The sequence below is a fragment of the Alosa sapidissima genome, chromosome 18 (genome assembly GCF_018492685.1).
Source record: "Alosa sapidissima isolate fAloSap1 chromosome 18, fAloSap1.pri, whole genome shotgun sequence".
Taxonomy (NCBI): Eukaryota; Metazoa; Chordata; class Actinopteri; order Clupeiformes; family Clupeidae; genus Alosa; species Alosa sapidissima.
The window spans coordinates 17,397,680-17,421,275 of record NC_055974.1 but is presented as its reverse complement, the minus strand read 5'-3'; the positions used below and the strand labels follow the sequence as shown (position 1 = coordinate 17,421,275).

The following is a 23,596-nucleotide window of genomic DNA, read 5'->3' as shown; positions in this document are numbered from 1 at the left end:
GTCCTTGTTCATCAGTTTCACTGGGAAGGTAGCTTTTGGCCAATGCTGTCGCCTCCGACCTTGGAGGTAGCGTGGATAACGAATCCGATGCAACTGTGCCAGTGGTCGGCACTCTTCCTCTGGAAATCACGAGGATGACGTATGGCCTCGCAAACTACAGTTAGCTGTGGTAGCTATAGTATAACTTAATGGTCTTTGTAACGCTGTATGGTTACCATATTGCCATTACAGCAATAACCTGCATAGGTTTTCCATAATCTGATATGGTAGCAGTTGCAGTTACGAAGACACGTGTGTAAATTTATATTATTGGCAAGATAGCAACCTAGCAGGTAGCGCAACTGTGTTCATCAGGGAGGTAGCTAGCATGCTAGTAGCTAGCTAGGACATCTGGAAATACCCTACTTTCTATGGGAAAGACCAGATATTGGGTGCTAGATATGTTTATCTTGCAAAATGTATAGTGAGCGTCTGCACTGACAGCTTATAGCTCTGGTATTTTTAGGGACATGCATGTTCCTGACATCTAAATATTGTGCGATGATGTTAGTTTGAGAGGTCTCTCAGCTGTTCGCGTTGAATTGTTTGTTGTGGTGTCCCGTTGCAGTCTTGTATGAGCTAACGTTAGCTAGCCTGATTTAGAGAGGTCGTGGTCACTTGAGTCTTTGCAGTGAGCTAGCTTGTTAGCAAATGCGACTTTAGTGGGTTAATTTTTCAAACAAAACCTCTTAGCAGTATGTTCAGAGTTCAGGTAGAAATACGAATTCTTGTAAATAAAAAAAAATAAACATAGTGATGTATGGATGGCCTGATTGGCTTGCCTAGTTAGCTGTGGATGCATGTCAAGAGAATCCCCCCGCTTGTTTGTCTTGTTTATCTGGACTTGGAAGCTGCACCTCGTCCTTTGCGGAGCGAATTGCATACCTAACATTGTTTAATTCGAGTGACGTTTTATAACCGGTTAGGTTTTGCATTTTAAAGGGAACGATAGTATTTGAACCAAATGTACCACAATATTAGTATAAGAGCGGCACCACCAGTTATGTAACGCGGGTGCTTAGCTCGTTTTGTACGTGAAGACTGACTACGACCTCTATTTAAATTGTAGAGTGATCGAAGGATCTGATAACTTGAAAAAAAAAAACAGGGACACATACATTAGTGCGTGGTACTACGTGCCAAAAGAGTCGAACCACTGACATAAGCGTGAATCCGATTGTTTTATTGGCCATCCGCACTGTCTTAATATTAAATGCATACAAATTGTAGCACGTGGTGAAGTAAATAAAACATTGCGGAAATGATCACCCACTGACCCGTCTCTACAGCCTGGAAAGCGGACTCGTGTCTAACAGCCTGCAGCCATGAGTGTCCGACCCCCGACCTCAACTCTAGACAGGTGAGTCTGTGCCACTGAGTCAGTTGAATATTTTGCATGCTTTCTCACTCTAAAACAGTTCCTAGTCGTTTGTGTGTTGTGCATTGTATACAGTGATGCTGTCAGACAACAGAACTGGTTTGAGAATTTGGGAAGTGTGCCCAAGGTTGGGGTTACTACCCAACAAAAGACAACTTGTCTGGTCTTCCATTTGTCACCAGAGAAGTGGTTTGGTGTGTGTGTGTGTGTGTGTGTGTTTGTGTGTGTGTTCTGTCTCGATCCTTTTCCATGTGTCTGCTTCTCTGTCTCCTTTTTACTCTCTCTCTCTCTCTCTCCCTGTTTATTCTGCTATTCTCCCTGTTCCCTCACTCATGTTCCCTGTCTGTCTGTTTCTGTGTCTGTCTGTCCGTCTGTTTGCTTCCTGTCTGTGTCCTGTTTTGTCTCAATGTGAGCAGGGCAGCCGTCAAGAAACAGACGCACCTGCCCAGGTAGGAAGGCTGTGCCGCTGAGCCTCTTAGATGCAGCGCTCTCACAGTCCTTTCCGTTTCGGCACTGTTCCTCATAGATCCGCCTTTCTCTCTCTTTCTTTCTCTCTCTCTCTCTCTCTCTCTCTCTCTCTCTCTCTCTCCTCTCTGTTTCTCTATTCAGCTCCCGTTGACTCTCTCTCAACTACACTCCACTGTTCTGGGTCTCTCTCAGCTTTCTGATCATCCTCTTGAGTGTCAGTTAAGCATGACATGAGAGTTGTGCATGTGTGAAAAGTTCCATCAGGTGTATAAGGGAGACCCAGAATACAAGGATGTGGTTGGTCCGTTAGAATAGTGTTGGGAAAACTATTCAACCTCAAAGTTGGTGGTTAACATTGGAGGTCCGATTTTCGTCGTCAAAGTTATAATTCTGCTGTTCTTGGGATTTCAGCGGGATGTAGTTTGTTAGTTGCCATTCCTCTGCATTGTTGTCTAACATTGAAGTTCTGCTCTGTGTCTGTTTTGCTCATCACCGGTCCAAGATAGTCGAACCGGCCAAGATGGTTTTATAAAGGGCCCTCAGTCTCATTAGGTGTTGGTGATCCCAGGCCGGAAAATGACACTGAAATAGGAATGTCGGTTGGAAGATCTTGCAGTGATTAGCTTAGTGGATGTGTCATAATCCTAAAGACCTGTCTTGGACTGGGAAATGGGCTCTTCTCTTGTGTAGGATAGTTTTTTAACATGTTGTAGGCATTAGATGAGAATTAAGATGGTCAGAGTACAGACCACTGACCTGTTTAACATGCTTCTCATTCCATCATTTTGGTCTAATCTGATCACCTCTGCCTGTCTTTGTCATTGGGACCACCTGTCTCATTGTTGTTTCACTCTTTCTTTTCTATCTCTCTATTTTCCCCCTCTTCGTCATATCTTTCTGTCTCTCTACCTGTCTTTCTCTTTCTCTTTCTCTCGCTCTCTTTCTGTATTTCTCACACTTGCTCTTTAGTCCTTTCGCTGCGTGGTGAGTTGTCCAGTCTTTTTCACCTGCTCCATGTCGTGGTCAACTATGTGTCTGTTCTGAATGAGACGAAGAATTGATTGGTTTCTCTTTTGCATCCTGATATGCAACCCTGATACCCCCCCCTCCCATTGGCTAATGCCTGTATGCCAATGCCCCCCACCACCCCACCTCCCAACACTTCACCAGCAACTCCTCCCCCAGGGTTTCTCCAGCTAATCTGATTGGAGTGAAATACACTAATAAGACACTCCTATCTGTTACATAAATTTAGTTGACATGGGTTAAGTCTAAAGATCTGCTGGAGGGACTCTACAGGAAGGGGTGCATTGGTTTGTTTGTTTGGAACTGAGAATCATTCTGTTGCTGTTTATAAAGCCCTCTGTTCCTGCTGCCAAGTTTACGTCTTCATCTCTCTCTCTCCTTCCCTCTCTCCCTCCTTCTTCATCTATCTCTATTTCTCTCTGTCTCAATCTCTCTCTCTCCTTCCCTCTCTCTATCTTTCTCTCTCTCTCTCTCTCTCTCTCTCTCTCTCTCTCTCTCTCTCTCTCTCTCTCTCTTCCATAACTAGTAGTCTGTACTTGTTATTCTGTCCCTCTCCATGTTTGCCCTGTGGTCTGTTTCTTTTGGCTGGCTTGTTATCTTTCTATGTTACTCTCACACTCTCTTCCTCTGTCATACTATCTCTCTCTATCTCTCTCTCTCTCTCTCTCTCTGTCTTTCTCTATCTCTGTCTCTCTCTATCTCTCCCCCCCCCCTTTCTCTCCCTTTTCCTCATGCTGAGAATGCTTTACTGCTTATTCTGTCGGTCACTCACACTCTACATTTGTCCTAGCCTTATTGTGCTATATGACCATCATAAAAGAGAGAATTTGTTCAATTTGACAGTGATTACTCAGAGGTGAATGTAGCACAAAGAAGCTAGTGGCAAATGTAGCGTTGAGATTTGGATCCTTTCCCCACTCTCTATTTCTCAAAGGTATTGCTCCCTTACTCGTTCCTTCTCTTCGCCAGGCCTTCTCCATCCTCCTTCCTCTGTTGCTCTCTCTCTTCCTGTCTTCGCCAGGCCTGGTGGTTGCAGCCCTCCTTCAACCCATCCTTCTCTCCTATTCTTTCTCTCTCTCTCTCTCTCTCTCTCTCTCTCTCTCTCTCTCTCTCTCTCTCTCTCTCTCTCTTTTCTCCATCCTTTCCGTGTCTGACGCCGCCTGTTCTCTCTGCCCCAGGCTGAGCAGCTTAACCATCGGGGACTCGGAGCGCAAGGCCTCCTCGGCTGGCCAACAGAAGGACCCCCTGCCGGACATCACCATAGAGGGAACAGGTAAGCTCCTTAGCAGCCCCAGCTTCCATCAGCAGTCAGTCACACACATATACACACACACACACACAACGTGCCACAGGCTTACATGCGTGCAAGCATGCATATGTGCATGTGGCCAATGGCGATTTGTTGGGATTTATGCTGGGAATGTTAATAAGTAGAAAAGTGCAAACTAAAGAACGGCCAGTTGGAATCTAATACTGGTGTGTGTGCTTTTCTACCAACCTCTTCTCTCTCTTCTCCCTCTTTTTGGACTCTTGAATCTGGCATCTCTCTCCCTTCTGCCTTCTCTCTCTCTCTCCCTCTCCCCCAGGTGCTGGACTGGTGCAGAGATGTGTGGTGGTCCAGAAGGATCAGTTGGGTTTTGGCTTCACTGTATGTGGAGAGAGGATCAAACTGGTCCAAAATGTCAGGCCAGGTGTGACACACATACGCACGCACACACATACACACACAAACACATACACTCTCAAACACACATACATTCACACACACAGAGATGCACAGATGCTCTCAGATGCATGTGCAAACACACACACACACGAACAAGCAGACAACCTCAAACTTACTCACCCAATGCATATTTCATTTCGATCCTTCATCTTTCTATCTGTTTCTATCTCTCTCTCTCTCCCCCTCTCTATCTTTCTCCACTATCTACAGGTGGTGCAGCGGTGAAGGCCGGCGTGCATGAAGGGGACCGGATCATCAAGGTCTGATCACATGTTGTTAATATTATATGCTCTCGTTCTTCTCTGAAGAATTCATCTCTCCTCCTTCCCCTTTCTCTCTTTCTCTCTCTCACTTCTGGTTCTTCTTTCTCCTCACGCAGGTCAATGGCTCACTCGTCTCGTCCATGTCCCACCAAGAGGTGGTGAAGCTCATCAAATGTGAGTACCATGGCCAGCGCTGATGGCCTGACATATTTGTGTATGTTTGATGCTAAAGGTTAAGCATCTTGGCAATGGGGGAGACTGTGTGTTTGTGTGTGTGAGTGTGGGAAAGAAACTCACTTGGTGGAAAATTCTGCTCTGTCAAGATAACTTCTGCACACTCGTGAGGGGTCACTTCCCTTTCCGATTTTCTCTGGACTTTTGCTCGTCTTTCTTGCAGTCTCTAATTGATTATCCGCTAGTCTCACCTCTGTTTGTATTTGTTTACTATGATTATGGAGCTAGAGTGTCAAACTTGTATTAAATATCTCTCTCCTCTCTCTCTTCCCTTCCTTTTTTGTCTTCTTTTCATTCTCTTATTCTCTGTCTCTATCTCCCACTCTCTTCCTCTCCCCCACAACCTGCCCTCTATCTATCTATCTATCTCTCTCTCTCTCTCTCTCTCTCTCTGTCTCTCTCTCTGTCTCTGTCTCTGTCTCTGTCTCTGTCTCTGTCTCTCTCTCTCTCTCTCTCTCTCTCTCTCTCTCTCTCTCTCTCTCTCTCTCTCTCTCTCTCTCTCTCTCTCTCTCTCTCTCTCTCTCTCTCTCTCTCTCTCTCTGTCTCCTGCAGCTGGGACGTATGTGGCTCTGACCCTGCAGGGTCCGGCTCCCTCGACAGCAGCTGTTCCCCTCCAGCCCCTCTGCACCGACCTCCTGCCCAATCACAGGACAGCGTCGCCCCCTCCAGCACCGCCCCTTCCCCCCTCCACACCAGGCAGCTTCTCGCACAGAATCACCGGACCCAAACCACTTCAGGTACGCAAGTCAGACACACACACACTTCTATACGAACACACACAAACACACAGACTGTATGGACACACTTAGACCCGCACATATGTTAAGTGGACACACTGATACAGACACACACACATACACCACACGTCTGTGCATGGACACACATGAATGCGCACAATCTCCCCACAACTATTTCCACACCTTGAACCTGTATTGATCATATGATCATAGGTTTTGGTGAGTGATAAAGAGCACAGATCACTAACTTAAGTGTGTTTGCACGTGTGGGTGTGTGACTAAGTGCTGTGATATGTTATCAAACTGCGGCACTACCTGATTAGTGGAAGTGGATTTGTGCAGAGCGGCACAGTCAACTCTCCCTGTTGTAGAATTGTAAGCTTTTTTAGTAAGGAACAGATTTCTGTTTGGTCCTTCAATGTTCGTACAACCATATTCATTTTGCGTAATATAATACGATGTTTAGCAGTTTTTAGCTTGTCACTGATTCTGATCGCTTCCCATCCTGAGAAGGAGAAAGAGAAAAAGAGAAAGAGAGGGAGAGGGACAGAGAGAGGAGGAAAAGAGAAAGAGAGAGACAGAGAGAGGAGGAAAAGAGAAAGAGAGGGACAGAGAGAGGAGGAAAAGAGAAAGAGAGAGACAGAGAGAGGAGGAAAAGAGAAAGAGAGAGACAGAGAGGAGGAAAAGAGACAGAGAGAGGAGGAAAAGAGAGAGAGACAGAGAGAGGAGGAAAAGAGAAAGAGAGAGAGACAGAGAGAGGAGGAAAAGAGACAGAGAGAGGAGGAAAAGAGAGAGAGACAGAGAGGAGGAAAAGAGACAGAGAGAGGAGGAAAAGAGAGAGAGACAGAGAGAGGAGGAAAAGAGAAAGAGGGAGACAGAGAGAGGAGGAAAAGAGAAAGAGAGAGGAGGAAAAGAGAAAGAGAGGGACAGAGAGAGGAGGAAAAGAGAAAGAGAGAGGAGGAAAAGAGAAACAGAAACAGGTGCAACGTAACAACATTGCTGCAGGAGCAAGTCAAGTCAAGTCAGTTTTATTTTTAAAGCGCATTTAACATGCACATAGTGCAACCCAAAGCGCTCCAACAAACAAGACACATATCAAGACAAACGATGCCGGATGGAGCGGCGTAGTCGCCAGCGTGCCCATGACATCAAGACATGACAAATAGCAAGGGAGGGGTGTGTATTTGAAATGCTCTTGAGCTGAAATATCAGCAGCCTTTCTCTAGGATTCTAGCCTGACGAGCCAGACCCACATTAAAATGTAGGGTCTGGGCACTCACCGTTGGCAGTGCTCAGCCCGAGGGGCGGGATAATCGGTTGTCTTTCAAATTCCCTCTGCACGCAATAGGACAGCGCTATGAGTCCCATGCATTTTCCCACCAGCAGAGCTAGTTGGCTAGTTCAAACTTTTGCCAACTTATAAAAAGCTTAACTCGTGTCACGCTGTTCGCCAACAGCAACATCCATCTTCTTTCTTTTCAAGTAGCAGGGAATTCAAGCCAAACCATTGCAACTCTGCCATCAATCATTATGTTATGCCCGCCTAACGTCTTTATACACGATGTGATTGGCCCTATCGTAGTTTAATTTTTCCAGCTCACAAGCCAACGGAGAGTTGCTAGACTAGCCCGGGCAGCAAATTACATTTGCTAGGGTGCGTCTAGATTTCTAGGCTACTAGGATTCAGGACTCAACCTTAAATGTATACTTTTCATGCCCATTTTTCCTAATGTTCTCCCTCTAGGACCCAGAGGTGCAGAAGCACGCCTCGGAGATCCTCAGGAAGATGCTGGAACAGGAAGAGGCAGAGCTTCAGGTATGTTGCTGTTCATGCTGTTCAACTCAAAATCGACCCATGGGCACTGTCAATCCAGTGGGTCTAACCAATCAGCAGTGGCATGCCTAGGAAATTGTCAGCTGTCAGCGCAGCTGTTTCAGCGTGTGCTCTGTGTGATCGAGTCTATATTGTTTGGCTTTCCAGGAGCTGCTGGAGGAGTGTTTGCGAAATCCCACCCCCATTTTGGAGGAACGAATAGAGAGTGCAAAGAGGCGGTCCCATCAACTCCGAGTCAAACTTCAGCAAGATCTGGTGGGTTTCCAGTTGCCATGGTGACTGGTGGTTCAGTTATTTGTTCGGGGGGAACATTCTAGAAGATGGCAGATCTGTTGGGGCCTGATTTTGGCTTTTGTTCTTCCTTTCTGTTCACGCTTTGTTTCAATATTCCTCTCTCCCTCTTTCTCTTTTCCTCCTCTCTCTGTCCCTCTCTTTCTCTTTTCCTCCTCTCTCTGTCCCTCTCTTTCTCTTTTCCTCCTCTCTCTGTCTCCCTCTTTCTCTTTTCCTCCTCTCTCTGTCCCTCTCTTTCTCTTTTCCTCCTCTCTCTGTCCCTCTCTTTCTCTTTTTCTCCTTCTCAGGATGGGAAGCGATCAGAATCAGTGACAAGCTATTTAACCGCAGGAGAAGGTGTGTACACTTTGTCCATTCACTTGGCAATGTTACATTATGTGTGAGTGTGTATGTGGGGGTGGGTGTGTGGCATTCCTGCCGTGTGTGCGTGCGTGTGTGTGTGTTGGTTATCTGTGAGAGTTGTTCTTTAGCTTCAGGTGTTTAACTTTTGCTGTGTTGGCAGGGCGACTGTCTGTGGAGTCCAGTGAAGGAGACTTTGAGGTGAGTGCAAATTGAAGTGCCAAAAGCAAGATGGATAGAGAGAGAGTGTGTGTGTGTGTCTGTGTGTGTGTGCGAGAGCGAGAGGGATGGAAAGAGGGAGCGAGTGTGCAAGAGCAAGAGTGATTGAGGGATAGAAGATGCGTGTGAGTTGCCCATCATCCCTTACCTCCTCCTGTCTGTCCGTAAAGAGTGTGCTGGTTACTGCAGCCCATAAATAAGCAGCGCCATACATGAGGATGACTGAAGGAGGGAGCGTGGGAGAGATAAGAATAGAGGGTGGGTGACATGGAGTCGAGTTAAGAGGATGATGGAGAGACAACAAACATGAGAGAGAGAGAGAGAGAGAGATATTATGTGTGTGTTTGAGAGAGAGAGAGAGAGATTATGTGTGTGGCCCCATCACCCCTCCCTGGTCTTGCAGGTGTGTGAGAGCCCCCACTCCTCCCCCTCCTCCTCCTCCCTCCGGATCCCCCTGCACCGCAGACAAGGCTCCGACACACACAGCACCCCTGAGCCGGTGAGACCACACACACACACACACACACACACACACACACACACACACGCACGCACACACAGAGTCATGCATGATTCCATCCAAGCCAGTAAGACACAACCCATGCATATGTTCATACAAATACACACACACATATTTACACAGCACCCCAAGCCAATCAGACATAGTGCATGGACATGTTCGATCACTCAAGCGCATACGAACACAAGCATGCAAATCATGCCATCCTCTGGGTAGTAACACGCCACACACAGTCAAGCAGACACAAACACATAGTTATTTGCAGACACACACTTACACACATTTACACTCACCCTTATTTGCAGACACAGACATATTTATTCTCACACTTATTTGCAGATACACTCCTAACAAAGCACACTGTATCTCTCTCTCACACACACACACACACACACACACACACACACACACACACACACACACACACACACACACACACACACACACAGAGAGGGAGAGAGCAACAGTGTAACTGTTGACTGTTCTCCTGGCAGGGTGGGAAGGCCCAGATCATTGGCCCAGAGGAGGAAGAGGAGGATGAGGATGGGTACACTTTCAACGAGGTGAGGAAGCCCTCTTCCTCCTATCAGCGCTACCATGCCCACCTTCATCTTCATCACACAGAACACTTCACACACACACACAATGAATAGAGACACTTCACTTTCACTCTCATCGTACTCTACACTACTTTTTTTTTTTATTTCACGCTTCGCACACTTTTCCTCCTCTCCCTCACTGTTGATGTAATTATCTTTTGTCTGTTTATCTCTGCCACATTATCTCTCTCCCTCTCTCTCGCTCTCTCCCTTTCTCTCTCTCTCTCTCTCTCTCTCCTTCTTTCTCTCTCCCTCTCTCGCTCTCTCCCTTTCTCTCTCTCTCTCTCTCTCTCTCTCTCTCTCCTTCTTTCTCTCTCCCTTTATCTCTCTCTCTGTCTTTCTTTCTTGCTTTCTCTCTCTATTTCTCCCTTTCACTCTCTCTCTCTCTCTCTCTCTCTCTCTCTCTCTCTCTCTCTCTCTCTCTCTCTCAGGTGGATGGTCCTTTCCAGGATCTGGAGCTGTTGAAATCTCGTCCAGCTCACATGACTGTCTTCATGCGATACGTCTTCAGCCAGCTACTTGATCCCAACCCACTAGTGAGTGTGCATTTCCTTCTCATCTGTCTTATCTGTCCTCTTCTCTGGCTTATCTGTTTGTTCTCTTCCTCTGAACCCCATAGGCACCTTTCATGTTGAAGCCACCCTTTTTAGCTTCAGGTGCTCATATTCAGTTGTTGTGTTGACCTGTGGAACAACGCTACGAGAGAAATACTAGATGATTGCGGGGTTGTCTCACTGTAATTTGAGACGAGGTGCAATGCAAGCACCTAGTGTTCATAGTTAAAAATAGTTTCACTTTTTGTTCAACAATAGTTTGTTACTTAACTACCAATCTACACTATACAGGTAAGCTAGTTTTCTAGCTAAGTATCATGACAACATAGTGTTTTAGCAACAGTATTTTATATAGATGACAATCTATGAAAATGTGAATGGCACCTTACTTTGTCCTCATTAGACTTCCCACTCCTGAAATCCAGATGCGTCTGGTCCATTTGGGCAAAAATTAGATTGCTCCCTAGAAAAAATAGATCCTTAAAATAGATTCTAAATAAATGTTGTTTGTACATTCATTCAGTGAGATTACATAGCAATTACTGTGCGGTGACATTACATTTCACGTGGGGCAGCGGACATCTCTGCCCAGAAATTCCACAGCGCCAAACAGTTTTTTCCTATGTAAATCTGTTGGCCCGATATGGAACTGCAGCAAGCGCTTGGCTCATATGAGGCTCAGGGGGCAGAAATATTTCTATCCATTTTATTATTAACGTAAGGGACTGTAACATATTACTCTGCAGTAATTTGGCTGTTAGTAAACCTAGACGGTTCTTTTGGTTCATTCAAAAATGGCCAGTGAGTAATGCATGCTGTAGCATTACATAACTTATTAGAATGAATGCTGTAGCATTACAGAACAAAAATTAGATAAGGTTATTTCTTGTTTATATAACATCATGGCTAAAATGTCTCAGAGAAAGCAAAAAAGAAAGAAGTAAGGCCAGCCAGTCTCAGCCTGTGCTAGGCTAACTCTCTATATAGGATTATAACATGTTGGATTAAGTCATCTTCACTTTCAAACCTAGAGGATTTACAAGTATAAAGAAGATAAGGTAGGCTATGTTTGTTATTCTGGCCCACTGTGGCATGGTTAATTGCAGTCTCTGAGAACTAGCAAGTTCTTAATTGCGATGGTGAGTTTTAGCTATGGCTATGTTTGCTATTCTGTCCAATTTTGGCATGTCTCTGTGTGTAAGGAAGTTATGAGTTGTTATGGTGAGTTCATTGTAGTTCTATGGAGCCTGTACAACAAACAACCACACAGCACTTCTAACTTAATATTGTTTAGCCAAGCCATAAGAATGGGTTCATATGGAGACTTGTTTTGTTAGATCATCTCCCTAGGTTAATTTATATTCTCTTTATGAGGTGAAGTTTCAATTTGGGAATGACGAGTTTGTATGCAACACAAAAACCATATTAGCATTTTTTTTATCTTTGGCGTGGATATCAAGAAAATATAAGAATAAGAATATTATGTTATTGAATTCCCCTATAATGAATAAATAAAAAAACGTTTTGACTGCCGGCTGCCAGGACGCCGGTGCACTCTCAGTGGTCCAGTGGCATTTCAAGCTGCTCTTGCACAATATAAAACAATATGAATTCAGTTAAACTCATCCTTAGACTATAGCTGCCCTTCTAGGTTTACTGCCAAGGAGCCGCTACAGCTGAAATCTCTCTCACCCTGTTTTCTTCCATCTGCCGCTTATTAATCTCTTGCAGATTGCTTTTCCTGTTGTTCTCTTATTGTTGTCCTCTTCCTTCCCCTTTTAGATGTTTAATGCACCATAATAGCTATTTGTTTTTTTCTTTTAACCTCACTTCTGTCTGTCTGTCTGTCTGTCTGTCTGTCTGTGTGTGTGTGTGTGTGTTTTTAGCTGTTTTACCTGTCTGTGGAGGCGTACCTGGGTTCCAGCACTAAGGACGCTCGCAATCTGGCCCCTCAGATCTGCACCCACTTCCTGGATCATGATGCCGTGAGTTTCTCCTCTCTCTTCCTTTCTCTGCCTCCTTCAGTCCATCACACTAGTTCAATTAAAGATCGTTTTTAATGAAATATCAGGCCTCTTTTGTACTTTTGTAGTCCAGATAGTTAACAGAAAGTGGCATATGGCATTTTAAATTGTGATTAACAGTGTCTTAATAACAGAATCACATATTATATTTCTGCAGTTCGGTAGTCATCCTGCAGTAATTGAATCTAACTGAGTGCAGATTATTGACTGATCTGTCTCCTCTGCTTCATAGCCGCTCAGAATAAAAGTGAGAGAGGAGTTCCTGACAGATATTGGTGAGTTCCTGATTATGTATTGTGTGTGTTTGTGCATGTGTGTGCATTGAACTTGACACTGGGTGTGCATATGTGATATATGAGGTATGCTCTTACTGGTCATCATATGCATCATTAATATGCTATAATGAGTGTATTAATATGTTGTGATGCTTCCATGGTGTGTGTGTGTGTGTGTGTGCACAGTTTCTGTTATATGCTGCGTGTTCTTTTTGTGTGTACTATGCTGTGTGTGTGTGTTAATGTGTTGTGATGTGTATGTGTTTGGTGCAGAGAGCCGGCTGCAGGCTCAGGAGGACATCAGAGGGCCACTCTCTGAACTCCAGCAGCAAGTCCTGCCCGACATCCAGGACCAGATCCAGGACTACAGGTAGTGTGTGCGTGTGTGTGTGTGTGTGTGTGTGTGTGTGTGTTTTAACAACAGAGTTGTCCATATTGTTTAGTATTTGTGAGTAAATGTCGTGTGTGTCTGTGTGCAGGAGTAAGCAGATGATGGGACTGGGCTCTCTGTTTGGAGAGAGTGACCTGCAGCAGCTGGACGGTGACCCGGCTAAGGAGAGGCAGGTGGTGGACCGGCAGGTGACTGCCCTCTGGGAGATCCTGTGAGTCACACGGCAATACACATTTCACAAGTACACTTCACGCGTCACTAGTGCATCACAGTACACTGAACTAGCATACTGCACACTAGACTACATGACACTCTTCACCCTTCACTAAGTAGGGCTGTAACGATATGCGATTCGAAACTGAAATCGCGACACTCGTATCCACGAACCTGTGTCGCGGTGTGAAAAGGCAGAATCGCGACACACCCTTTCTAGTGAGGCAGGTGGTGGACCGGCAAGTGACTGCCCTCTGGGAGATCCTGTGAGTCACACGGCGATACACATTTCACAAGTACACTTCACGCATCACTAGTGCACCGCAGTACACTGTACTACATAAGCAACACACATCTCCCGCTTTACTTACCAAACAGTATAGAAGTAAACCCCCTTTCCTTGCACTGCTCTCTCTCGCACTCCCTCCCTCAATGGACACACGCGACTCTGCACAAGCCGGCACAATCCAAATAAAACATTCAAAATGGTGAAAGCAAAGACGCATAGAGACGACTAGCTAAATTACTATTAAATCCGGTTAGCATCAAAGGTATAATAAACAGTGTACTAGAAAATTATATACTATACTACACTACATTACAGTACACACTCTACTAACACACTACATTATAGTATACTGCATTAAACTACACTACACTACATTATTAATACACTACAAACTACATGGCACAATATGTAGTGTGTAGTGTACACAAATTGACACACACAACATGGCACTTTACCTGTGCTCACTTCATTAGTAAATCACACTCCTCCACAGAGGGAAAGGGGTTCACTTCTTCAATAATGAGGCCTTGAAATCAAACTCATGACACTACCACACACCACTCACTTGACATGTCCAGTCAGTCAGCCAGCAGATAATTATTATCTCTCCGAGATAAGCCCCCCTCTTTAAAACATGGTGTAGTGTTTGCTGTTGCTGTTTTCTCTAGTAGTAGTTGTAGTTTCCATTGTTGTCAACCACTTTGGGAGAGCATGGATCTGCAGGGGTGCTTTTTGGTGTATCTGTCATAGTGTAATTGCATCCCACTAGCTTCAGTCATTATCAGAGGACCATTTGATGATTTCATGAGTTTGGATAGCCTGTGGCTGGCCGGAAAGCCCATTTAGCCCATATGTACCGTGCATGCATACGACCATGCACACATTTATGTAATAAGCTCAGTGCATTAACGGAGGGTCTGATGGTTTAAATAAGCTTACAGTGCCTGGCCACGTAGCCTGAGGGTAAGACCTGTGGGAGAATGACAAAGCACTCTGGGACCTACAGAATCTAGCCGTCATTAATGTAAAGCCGGATTGTGTTGTGTGTTAACAGTAAATGGTTTGGTATGGGTATGTTGTTCGATTGCCTCTACTGTTAGAAATCTCACTGTCGACAGTAATTACACAGACAGACAGACAGACACAGACACACACACACACACAGACACACACACACACAGACAGAGACACACAGACACACACACACAGACAGACACACACACACACAAAAATCACTCTCTCACACACACACACACACACACACAAAAAAAACACATTAAGTGATATCCACTGTGTTCAGTCAGATAGCACATAATTAAACTTGACTCGGGCAGAGTTCCAAAGGTCACCACAACAGCAATCACACCTCACAGCTCTAGTCATATGACGAAGAGAGAGAGAGAACACACACACACACACACACACACACACACACACACACAAAAATCACTCTCACACACACACACACACACACACACACACAAAAATCACTCACACACACACACACACACAGACACACACACACAAAGTCACACACAAATCACACATGCATCACTTGCACCTCACTGGGACATAAATACACACAGAGATAGAGAGGCAGAGAGAGAGATCACATGATTTTTGTAGCGACAGCAGTTAACTTTCTTTCAATTGTGTGTGTGTGTGTAGGAGCAAAAAGAGTGCAGGATCTACATCGCATGCTCTCCCTTATAGGAGGACAAGCTGACCATCCTGTGTTTTAAAGTGTATGTATGCCATGTGAGAGAGAAGGACTGTAAGAGGGATGTGTTGGCAGTAAAAGAGCTAATCTTTGTTCTCGCTCCTGTGTTTTCTTTCAGCTCGAAGCACGAGGAGGACAGAAGGTAAGAGCTAACTAGTGCATGTTAGATCATTACGAGACACAGATTACAAACACAACTCCTGACTAGGGATGTAATAACACACACTCAACTCCCGATTCGGTACGGTTCACGATTTTCACGATACGATTTTCTCATGATTTTTTTGAACAGAATAACCAGCAGACAAATTATGACTGTAAATATTCCTTTATTTATATAAACTGAGAAGGTCTGAACTTGTTGTCAGCTAAGTGTCACAGTCCCATGCATATTATCCAGTGCCTGGATGAGGTTGTTTTAAATTACAATAATCAATTCTGGCTCGCACTTTTACTATTTTTGCCAATCATCAGGATGCCTCTGTGTTTTATCACTCCGAACAACCAACCAACAACTGACGTCAAACAAGTGAAATCAAAAGCAGATTATGTCCTATTCTGTTTAAAAATTCCATCACGATTCATGTTTTTTTTTTATCTCAGCGATGTAATCTTTACACTTTTGTATTGATTTTTAGCCGATTCACAGAGTATCATTACATACATCCCTACTCCTGACATTTGAACACTTACCATTTTTCCCTGATGGTTGATTTTCCCCTTTTTTGCCTTGCCTCTCTGTCTCTGTCTGTCTTTCTCTCTCCCTTTCCCACTCTCTCTTTCCTTTCTCTGTCTCTTGTTTTTCTCTCTCTCTCTCTCTCTCTCTCTCTCTCTCTCTCTCTCTATCTATCTCTTTCTCTCTCTCTCTCCCCCTCCTCATCTCTCCATTAGTTCTCCTCTGGCATCTGCGGTGCTGCTCTACCTGAGACATTCGGGCATTAAGCTGCGGGACTCGCGTGTGTTTCCAGGCCTCATCTCTGAGAAAGAGAAGTGGCTCCCATTCTTCCCCAAGGCTAAGAGGGTAGGATAACCAGCATTTCACACTAGCCATAAACTAATAGGGAAAGATAACCAACAGCTAATACCGTACTAACATCTGTTAAGATTGTACGCGACAGCCAACATTTCCTATTAGCTCTCAGCTGCCTGAATCACATTGTTGTTCTGGTAGATATGTACCAGACAGGACCCTGCCAAGAGCACATCAAGCATGATTTTCTCATGATTTCTTTGAACAGAATAACCAGCAGACAAATTATGACTGTAAATATTCCTTTATTTATATAAACTGAGAAGGTCTGAACTGAGCTAAGTGTCACAGTCCCATGCATATTATCCAGTGCCTGGATGAGGTTGTTTTAAATTACAATAATCAATTCTGGCTCGCACTTTTACTATTTTTGCCAATCATCAGGATGCCTCTGTGTTTTATCACTCCGAACAACCAACCAACAACAACCTACCCCTAAGAGGGCGTTGTGGTCACTGAAGTAGTCGCTGTCAGGAGTCCTGGCCTGTTCCTCAAAGGCCAAGTGGAACCTTTTCTGTGGTGTTATGGAATCTAAATGTAACTAGTCAGTTTTAACTTCAGCTGCAAATTGAAGTTGGTTGACACAAGCGGCGTGTGGAAAGCCAGGCAGTAAAAAAAAAAAAAAAAAGGTCAACAACCTTTGAGATTCCAGTTAGGTCTCACCTGCCATGTGGTGGTGTTCAGTTTCACCAGAGCAGCAGGGCTCCAAGAGCGAACGGAAATCTGTTCTCATGCTTGAAATGTTCACTGTTCCAATGATCATTTTTTGACAATATCACAACATCGTCGTCATGAAAGAAAAGGAAATCAACAAATAGATCGGACATTATTTCATTGACAAGAAATGATTGCTTTCTCTTTCTCTCTTCCTCTTCCTCTTCCTCTTCCTCTTCCTCATCGTAACAGTTAAGTAGTGGCAAGAAGGATGGTGAGGACAAGAAGAGAAACCCCATCCTGAAGTACATTGGCAAACCCAGGAGCACGTCTCAGTCCAGTAAGAACCCCATGCAGGGCAGACGAACAGAGGACACTGCTAAGCACTTGACAATGTTAAATACTTACCCAAGCATGCACAGAGACAGTTGCATTCAGTATATGGAAGACCTATGTTGAGTTTGCTGGATTAATGTGAATTCAGTTCTCATATAAACAGACTTATACAGAGGAGGAAGTTACGCTGTTCCATTTTGCAGAAGTATATTCTGACTCATTCTGGCATTCCATCATGCACTTGAAACACTCATAAATGCCTAGATCACAGCTTAAAAGCCACGGCCTAGTGTCAGTGGGAAATGTCTTTTGCCTTTTGCATGTCATCTTATCCTTTTGCATGTCATCTTTTGTTTTACTTACGGTTTTTATTGTCGGTTGTGTTGCTGGGGTTGTGGTTTGGGAGATGAATGAGTTTCATTGTTTGAATCCCTTTGTGGAGTTCACCCTCTTGGTTTCCTTTCCCCTTTTTCAGCGTTCCATGTCCCATTGTCCCCCACAGAAGGTACTTTTGCTTTCTATGATTTTGACATTACTTTCATATGATATTAATATTCTTATTTCAATTTTCTCCCCACATCTTTTTCATATATTTCAAGTAATTTTTTTTGTATTTTAGGCCATGTGTCTGTCTCTCTTTGTCTCATTTAAAATGTATTATTTCTTGGACATGTCATCTCCACCCAACATCATCTCTCTTTCCCCCTCCTCACCCCCTCTCTCTCTCCCTCCCTCACTCTCTCACTCTCTGCCCCCCCCTTCTCTCTGTCCCTCTGTTTCCCTCTGTTTCTGTCTCTGCAGTCCGTCCAGGTAACGTGCGGAACATCATCCAGCAGTTTGAGAACCACTCGGAGAGTGTTGGGGAGGAGGGGGAAGACGCTGAGGGCCAGCGCCTCTCGACCAGCAGCCTTGGAGAGGAGAGCATGGACAGGTGTGTGTGTGTGTGTGTGTGTGTGTGTTATTTTTGTCAGTGTCTGTGTTTTACAATCACTTGGACAGCTTTGAGTAGGTAATAGACAGGTGTATGTTGGTGTGTATATGGAGTGATTGACAGGCGTGTGTGTGTGTGCTTTTTGTTGTTGCTTTTTTTGTTTAATAGCTGTCCCTCCAGGAATTTTGAGATCTTTTCACAAATCCATGAGTTTCCTGCAATTAGAACATTTTTCTTATATCTGCAGTATTTCTGCAAAAATCATTGCAATTGTTGAGAATTAATGCTGTTTTCATAGAATTCATATTTCGCTGTAATAATTACAAGCCCTCACAAAATCCTACAGGACTACAATACAAGTTTTAGGAGTTTTGGCCTGAAGTTGAATCCTCACAAGATCCTGTCTGTCTGTCTGTCTGTCGGTCTGTCTGTTGGTCTGTCTGTCGGCCGGTATCTGTCTGTCTGTGTGTGTATTTTGGTGTCTGAATGCCTGTGTGTGTCCGCGCGCGCTGATGTGTTAACCTCATTTGATATTCATTTGGGAGTACAGTGGGTGGCGTGTCCGATGTGTGTGAACAGCTGCCTCAGATCTGTGTGTGTGTGTGTGTGTGTGTGTGTGTGTGTGTGTGAGATTCATAATATGCTACAATGCATTGATACTCTGTTGTTTTCCACGTTATTATTCTCTCTTCTTACTTGTGTTCTCCCCTTTTTCTTACACTTTTCTCCATTTTCCTCTTTCTCTCCATCCCCCCTCTCTCCACCCCCCCTCTCTTCCTTCTTGTTTTACTCTCTCCCCTCTGCCTCCCAACCCCCCCTCCCCACCCCCCCCGCCATCTCTCTCTCTCTCTCTCTCTCTCTCTCTCTCTCTCTCTCTCTCTCTCTCTCTCTCTCTCTACTCCCTCTCCCTGCCCCCCCCCCTCTCTCTCCTCTCTACCCCCTCCCCCTGCCCCCCCCTCTCTCTCTCCTCTCTACCCCCCTCCCCTGCCCTTTCTCTCCCTCTCCTTGCCCCCCCTCTCCCTCTCTCCCTCTCCCTCCCTCCCCCTCTCTCTCCCTCTCTCCCCCTCTCTCTCTCTCCCTCTCTGTCTCTCCCTCTCTCCCTCCCCCCCCCTCTCTCTCCCTCCCTCCCCCTCTCTCTCCCCCTCTCTCTCCCTCCCTCCCCCTCTCTCTCCATCCCTCCCTCCCTCCCTCTATCTCTCTCCATCCCTCCCTCCCTCCCTCCCTCTCCCTCTCTCTCTCTCTGTCACACACAGCCCGACGGTCTCTGTGCGTTTGGCTCGCAGTGAGTCTCTGAAGGCCCAAGGGGAGGGGCGTCGCCGGGGCATCACCACGGGGGCAGAGTCAGTACCTCGTTCCCGTAGCGATGTGGACATGGAGGACTGCGGGGAGGAGAGGGAGGGGCCGGGCCTGCGGCCGTTACATCACAGCGCCTCGTCCTCAGCCTCCAGTAGTTCAGCCAGGTACACACACTCACACACTCACACACACACACACACACTCACATACTCACTCACACACACACACACACACAACCCCTTGTACTCACACATACTCAAATACACGCGCGCACACACACAACCCCATGTACTCACACATACTCAAATACACACGCACACACACAACCCCATGTACTCACACATACTCAAATACACACGCACACACACAAAATCATACTTGCACTGGCTTACTCTCACATTTCATACACACACACTCGCACAGACCCTTGCTTACACACACACGTTTTCTTTTGTGCATCTGCACTTTTGTACACGTACAGGCGTGGACATGCTTACATGGCACTTTCTGAGACCCTTTCTATCTCATCTCTTATCCATCCCCCCGCCTCTCTCTCAGGTCTCTGGAGAACCCCACTCCTCCATACACTCCTCGCACTAGACGCAGGTGAGTCGCAGGAGCTGCAGATCCCAGTCTGACAACACACACCACAAACACATAGGCACACACTCACACTCACTCTTATTTAAATGTAAATTATCATTATCACACCTCTTTCTCACACACACACACACGCACACTCACACACTTTTTCCCATTCCAAGATACCTGCTCACAGGCAACACACACTTAATGGCCCTTAATGGTCTCTAATTGTCCAGTATTAATGTGCATCTGAAATGTTTTGAACCTGTACCGGTAATGGGCCATTAGATGGCCCACATCCTGTCCTTCGCTTCCATTAATTCCTGGAAATGATTGATTTGAGGGTGATGAACGTTTGAGAGGGATGCCAAGTGATCCACTGGACCCATCTGAGTACTTAGGTCCTCTTAGGCAGTGTGGGCACGTGAAGACCATCCTCAGCATACGTAGCGCTGTGGTGGTTTGGAAATGCTGTTTTTCCTTATTTAAAGAGGTAGTCTGTCAGTTAACTTACCCCAGAATGAGAATGGGCATACGTTGTGCATGCGTTCCAGATAACCTCTGCACAACCTTGTATTCAGAGGTCAGTACAAGCGGCCCGTTGCGTATTCATTTGCCCGTGTGCACCATAAATAAATGTTACATGTCGGTCACCCTAAAATACCCCAAAAACAGTGTAGCACCGTAGTAAAACCATTGAATTACCCTACATCACAAAATGGTACATAACTTCAATTTTTACTGTCATGATCGTTTATTTCACCATCCTTTCTGACTCTTGACCCCCTTTCCCCTTTCTTTGTCTAACCTCTCTCTACCTCTCTCCAACTGTCTCTTTTTGTCTTCCCCACCCTCTCTTTCTCTCTCTCTCTCTCTCTCTCTCTCTCCCTCTCTCCCCCCCCCCCCCCCCCCCCCCCACTACAGGAGTGTGGAGCTACCTGCGCTGCTGCTCCCAGAAGCCCCTGCTCTGGAGGAGGACGTGCCCGATGGGCAGAACTGGCAGGAAACGGTGGACGCGCCCATCCTTGCCTCGCTCAGCCCCGCGGGAGGTCGATTGCCAGGCTGTCATCTATGGTGAGCCTCGCAGGGTCAAAGAGAAAGGCCAGGAGGGGAAAAGAGGAAGGCAGCTAAACAGAGGGAAAGAAGCTTTTTTTTTTTTGCTGAGTCACAGAAAAACGTCTTAGTGGCTTCTTCTTAGTAAAGGAAGTTGTATAGTCCTGCATGCTCCTTTGCGTGTGACGAAGATGTGCACCATTGTCGCAATTCTCCCCACGCGTAGGGGGCACACCGCAGGGCTATACCAGTCCTCTAAGACAGTGTCCCAAGACAGGGATCCCTCTTTTATTGCACAGAAATAAAGGCTCTGGGCATTTGTTGCATGATGCATAAAACAATGGTTGTTGTCCTGCTTTCTGTAGTGGCAACAGCATTGAAATACTATCCATCTAGTCTTATTTCCCTGTCATGCTACCCACATAACCCTGTCAATGCCAGCGCTGGTTGGTCCCATGTGTGGAGACAAGCAGTCTCGAGTGTAGCAATGTTTTGTTGACATGCCATAAAGCTCGCTTGTTTATGGTGTGTGTCGCTCCTGCTGCTCGGCCGTAGATCATATCACCACCACTGCTGAGCCCGTGGATTCAGTATGCAGGCGGCTCGAGAGCTGATGACATGTTGATGGATGGCTGTGCGGCTAAAAAGCTCATGCACGCTAGCAGATGGCACACATGCTTTGAGTGTGTGTGGGTATGCTTGTGCGTGTCTGTCTGCCTGTATGTCTGTCTTTCTGTCTGTCTGTCTTTCTGTCTGTCTGTCTGTCTGTGTGTGTGTGTGTGTGTTTCTCTCTGTGCTTTAGTGTGTTTGAGGTGGGATCGCAGTCAGGTCACACAAACACGCGCTCAGACTGAGACACTGAGCTCTACGTTTGGCTGGTAGGAGCCCTTGGCCTGCTTCCAGATACACAGCAGACGGGATTAGTTGCTCCTTCCTCCCTTTTTTCATTTCATTCATCTGTGCTTAACTCTACATAGGTCAGATTAGATCAGATTAGATTAGAGAGCTAATTGTCATTTACAGATTAGATTGCAGTATGTTGTGTATTTATCTGTTTTTTTTTTCTTTTATCTCTTTTTCATTTATTTATTTTCTTCTCTTCTTCTTTTCTCTGTTCTCCTTCCATTTTCCCCTCTTTCCCCTCCTCTTCCTTCTCTTCCTCCTTTTCCTCCTCCTCCCCCACCTCTCCTGCCTCGCTCTTCCTCCTCTCGCCTACAGAGCTCTTCATCACGGAGGTGTCTCACCTGCGGACACTACGGGTGCTGGACCAGGTGTTCTTCCAGCGCATGCGCTCGGTTCTCAACTTCGACGAGCTGACCTGCATCTTTCCCAACCTGGCACAGGTCTACGAGCTGCACGGTCAGTGTCTGCGCGCATGTTCGCGCGTGCGTGTGTGTGTCTGTTTTTCTCACCCTCGATTCAGTGTAAATATGTACTTAAGCCACACACACAATCTCCCTGTTGGTAGTGTAAATATGACTTCTACTGCAGTATCACTGTGGAGCACTCTTTATGTGTCTGTGTATGTGTACAGTATGTACAGGCACTGATAGTGTTGTGCTGGGGTTTGATTGAAAGGGCCATTAGTGAAGTATTCAGTGAAATGTTTTATTTTATTTTTTTCCTTTTCAATGCCGGTGACTGTTTCACCCTGCAGTGAGTTTACGTGAGCCCATGAAGAAGCATTGAGAGTGGGTTATGTGAATGTTTTCTTAACGTTGCTGTTTTGCTCTTCAGCGAGTTTATGTGACTCCATGAAGAAGCTGAGGGAGTCCCCCATTGTGCAGGGCATCGGTGATGTCATGCTGGCCAGGGTGGGTCTTCACTAAGTCAAATCTGTGCAGACCTGTTTGCATGACTTTAATGTTCCCTTTGATTGATTGATTGTATTTTATTGTATTGCATGATAGAATACAGGCAAATTAGCATAAACCAACTGGCCTACTGAATCTAAACTGAACTGAACCTACTCTTATGGAGGCCTTTGTTAACATAATGTGTGTGTGTGTGTGTGTGTGTGTGTGTTTAGTTTGAGGGCACGGCAGGAGAGGAGTTTCAGGAGCAGGTGTCTCAGCTGTGCAGTCAGCAGTCTCAGGCCCTGGAGCTCATCAAGAACAAGCAGCGCAAAGACCCACGCTTTGCTCACATCATACAGGTAACACACACACCTTAACGACCCACGCTTCTTCGCTCACAGCATACAGGTAATGCATGATGGTCCACCCCCTTGTATTAACCTCATAACTGAATATATTTAGCAAAATCAATGTATAAACCTTGGTTAATAGTCGGGAAATTACAGTTTTATATAATATACTGTTTTATATAATATACTGTTCTTCACAGTGTTGCAGAATACTATTTGGAGGTCTTAATAATGATCGCTGACAATGAATAATGACACCTGTTATTGACAATAGGTTTTGTGCTTACTTATTACTTATTGTAAGGTATACTCCCTATATCCAAGACCTGTTCGTTCCTGTTGGGATTTGTTTTTCAGGAATGACTGGCAGACTATATACATTATCCCTTACTTATGTCTAAAAAGGGTTTTTTTGTTCGGTTGTGT

At 45.4% G+C, this 23,596-nt stretch overlaps 1 protein-coding gene across 1 annotated transcript in view; it reads left to right on the top strand.

The window, feature by feature from the left end:
• Positions 1–23,596, top strand: part of arhgef11 (Rho guanine nucleotide exchange factor (GEF) 11) — a 36,670-nt gene that overhangs the window by 413 nt on the left and 12,661 nt on the right. Inside the window, 31 exon segments of the mRNA XM_042069140.1 lie at positions 1,329–1,399; positions 1,834–1,866; positions 2,855–2,869; positions 4,090–4,184; positions 4,498–4,602; positions 4,848–4,897; positions 5,017–5,074; positions 5,687–5,871; positions 7,616–7,687; positions 7,853–7,960; positions 8,284–8,332; positions 8,499–8,536; positions 8,958–9,053; positions 9,569–9,637; positions 10,105–10,209; positions 12,114–12,212; positions 12,484–12,526; positions 12,800–12,896; positions 13,006–13,128; positions 15,258–15,281; positions 16,031–16,160; positions 17,076–17,163; positions 17,635–17,664; positions 17,961–18,090; positions 19,344–19,550; positions 19,945–19,992; positions 20,896–21,010; positions 21,012–21,045; positions 22,243–22,383; positions 22,762–22,838; positions 23,054–23,179. Of these exon segments, the coding sequence (XP_041925074.1) occupies positions 1,365–1,399; positions 1,834–1,866; positions 2,855–2,869; positions 4,090–4,184; positions 4,498–4,602; positions 4,848–4,897; positions 5,017–5,074; positions 5,687–5,871; positions 7,616–7,687; positions 7,853–7,960; positions 8,284–8,332; positions 8,499–8,536; positions 8,958–9,053; positions 9,569–9,637; positions 10,105–10,209; positions 12,114–12,212; positions 12,484–12,526; positions 12,800–12,896; positions 13,006–13,128; positions 15,258–15,281; positions 16,031–16,160; positions 17,076–17,163; positions 17,635–17,664; positions 17,961–18,090; positions 19,344–19,550; positions 19,945–19,992; positions 20,896–21,010; positions 21,012–21,045; positions 22,243–22,383; positions 22,762–22,838; positions 23,054–23,179 (2,625 nt within the window). The 5' untranslated portion in view covers positions 1,329–1,364.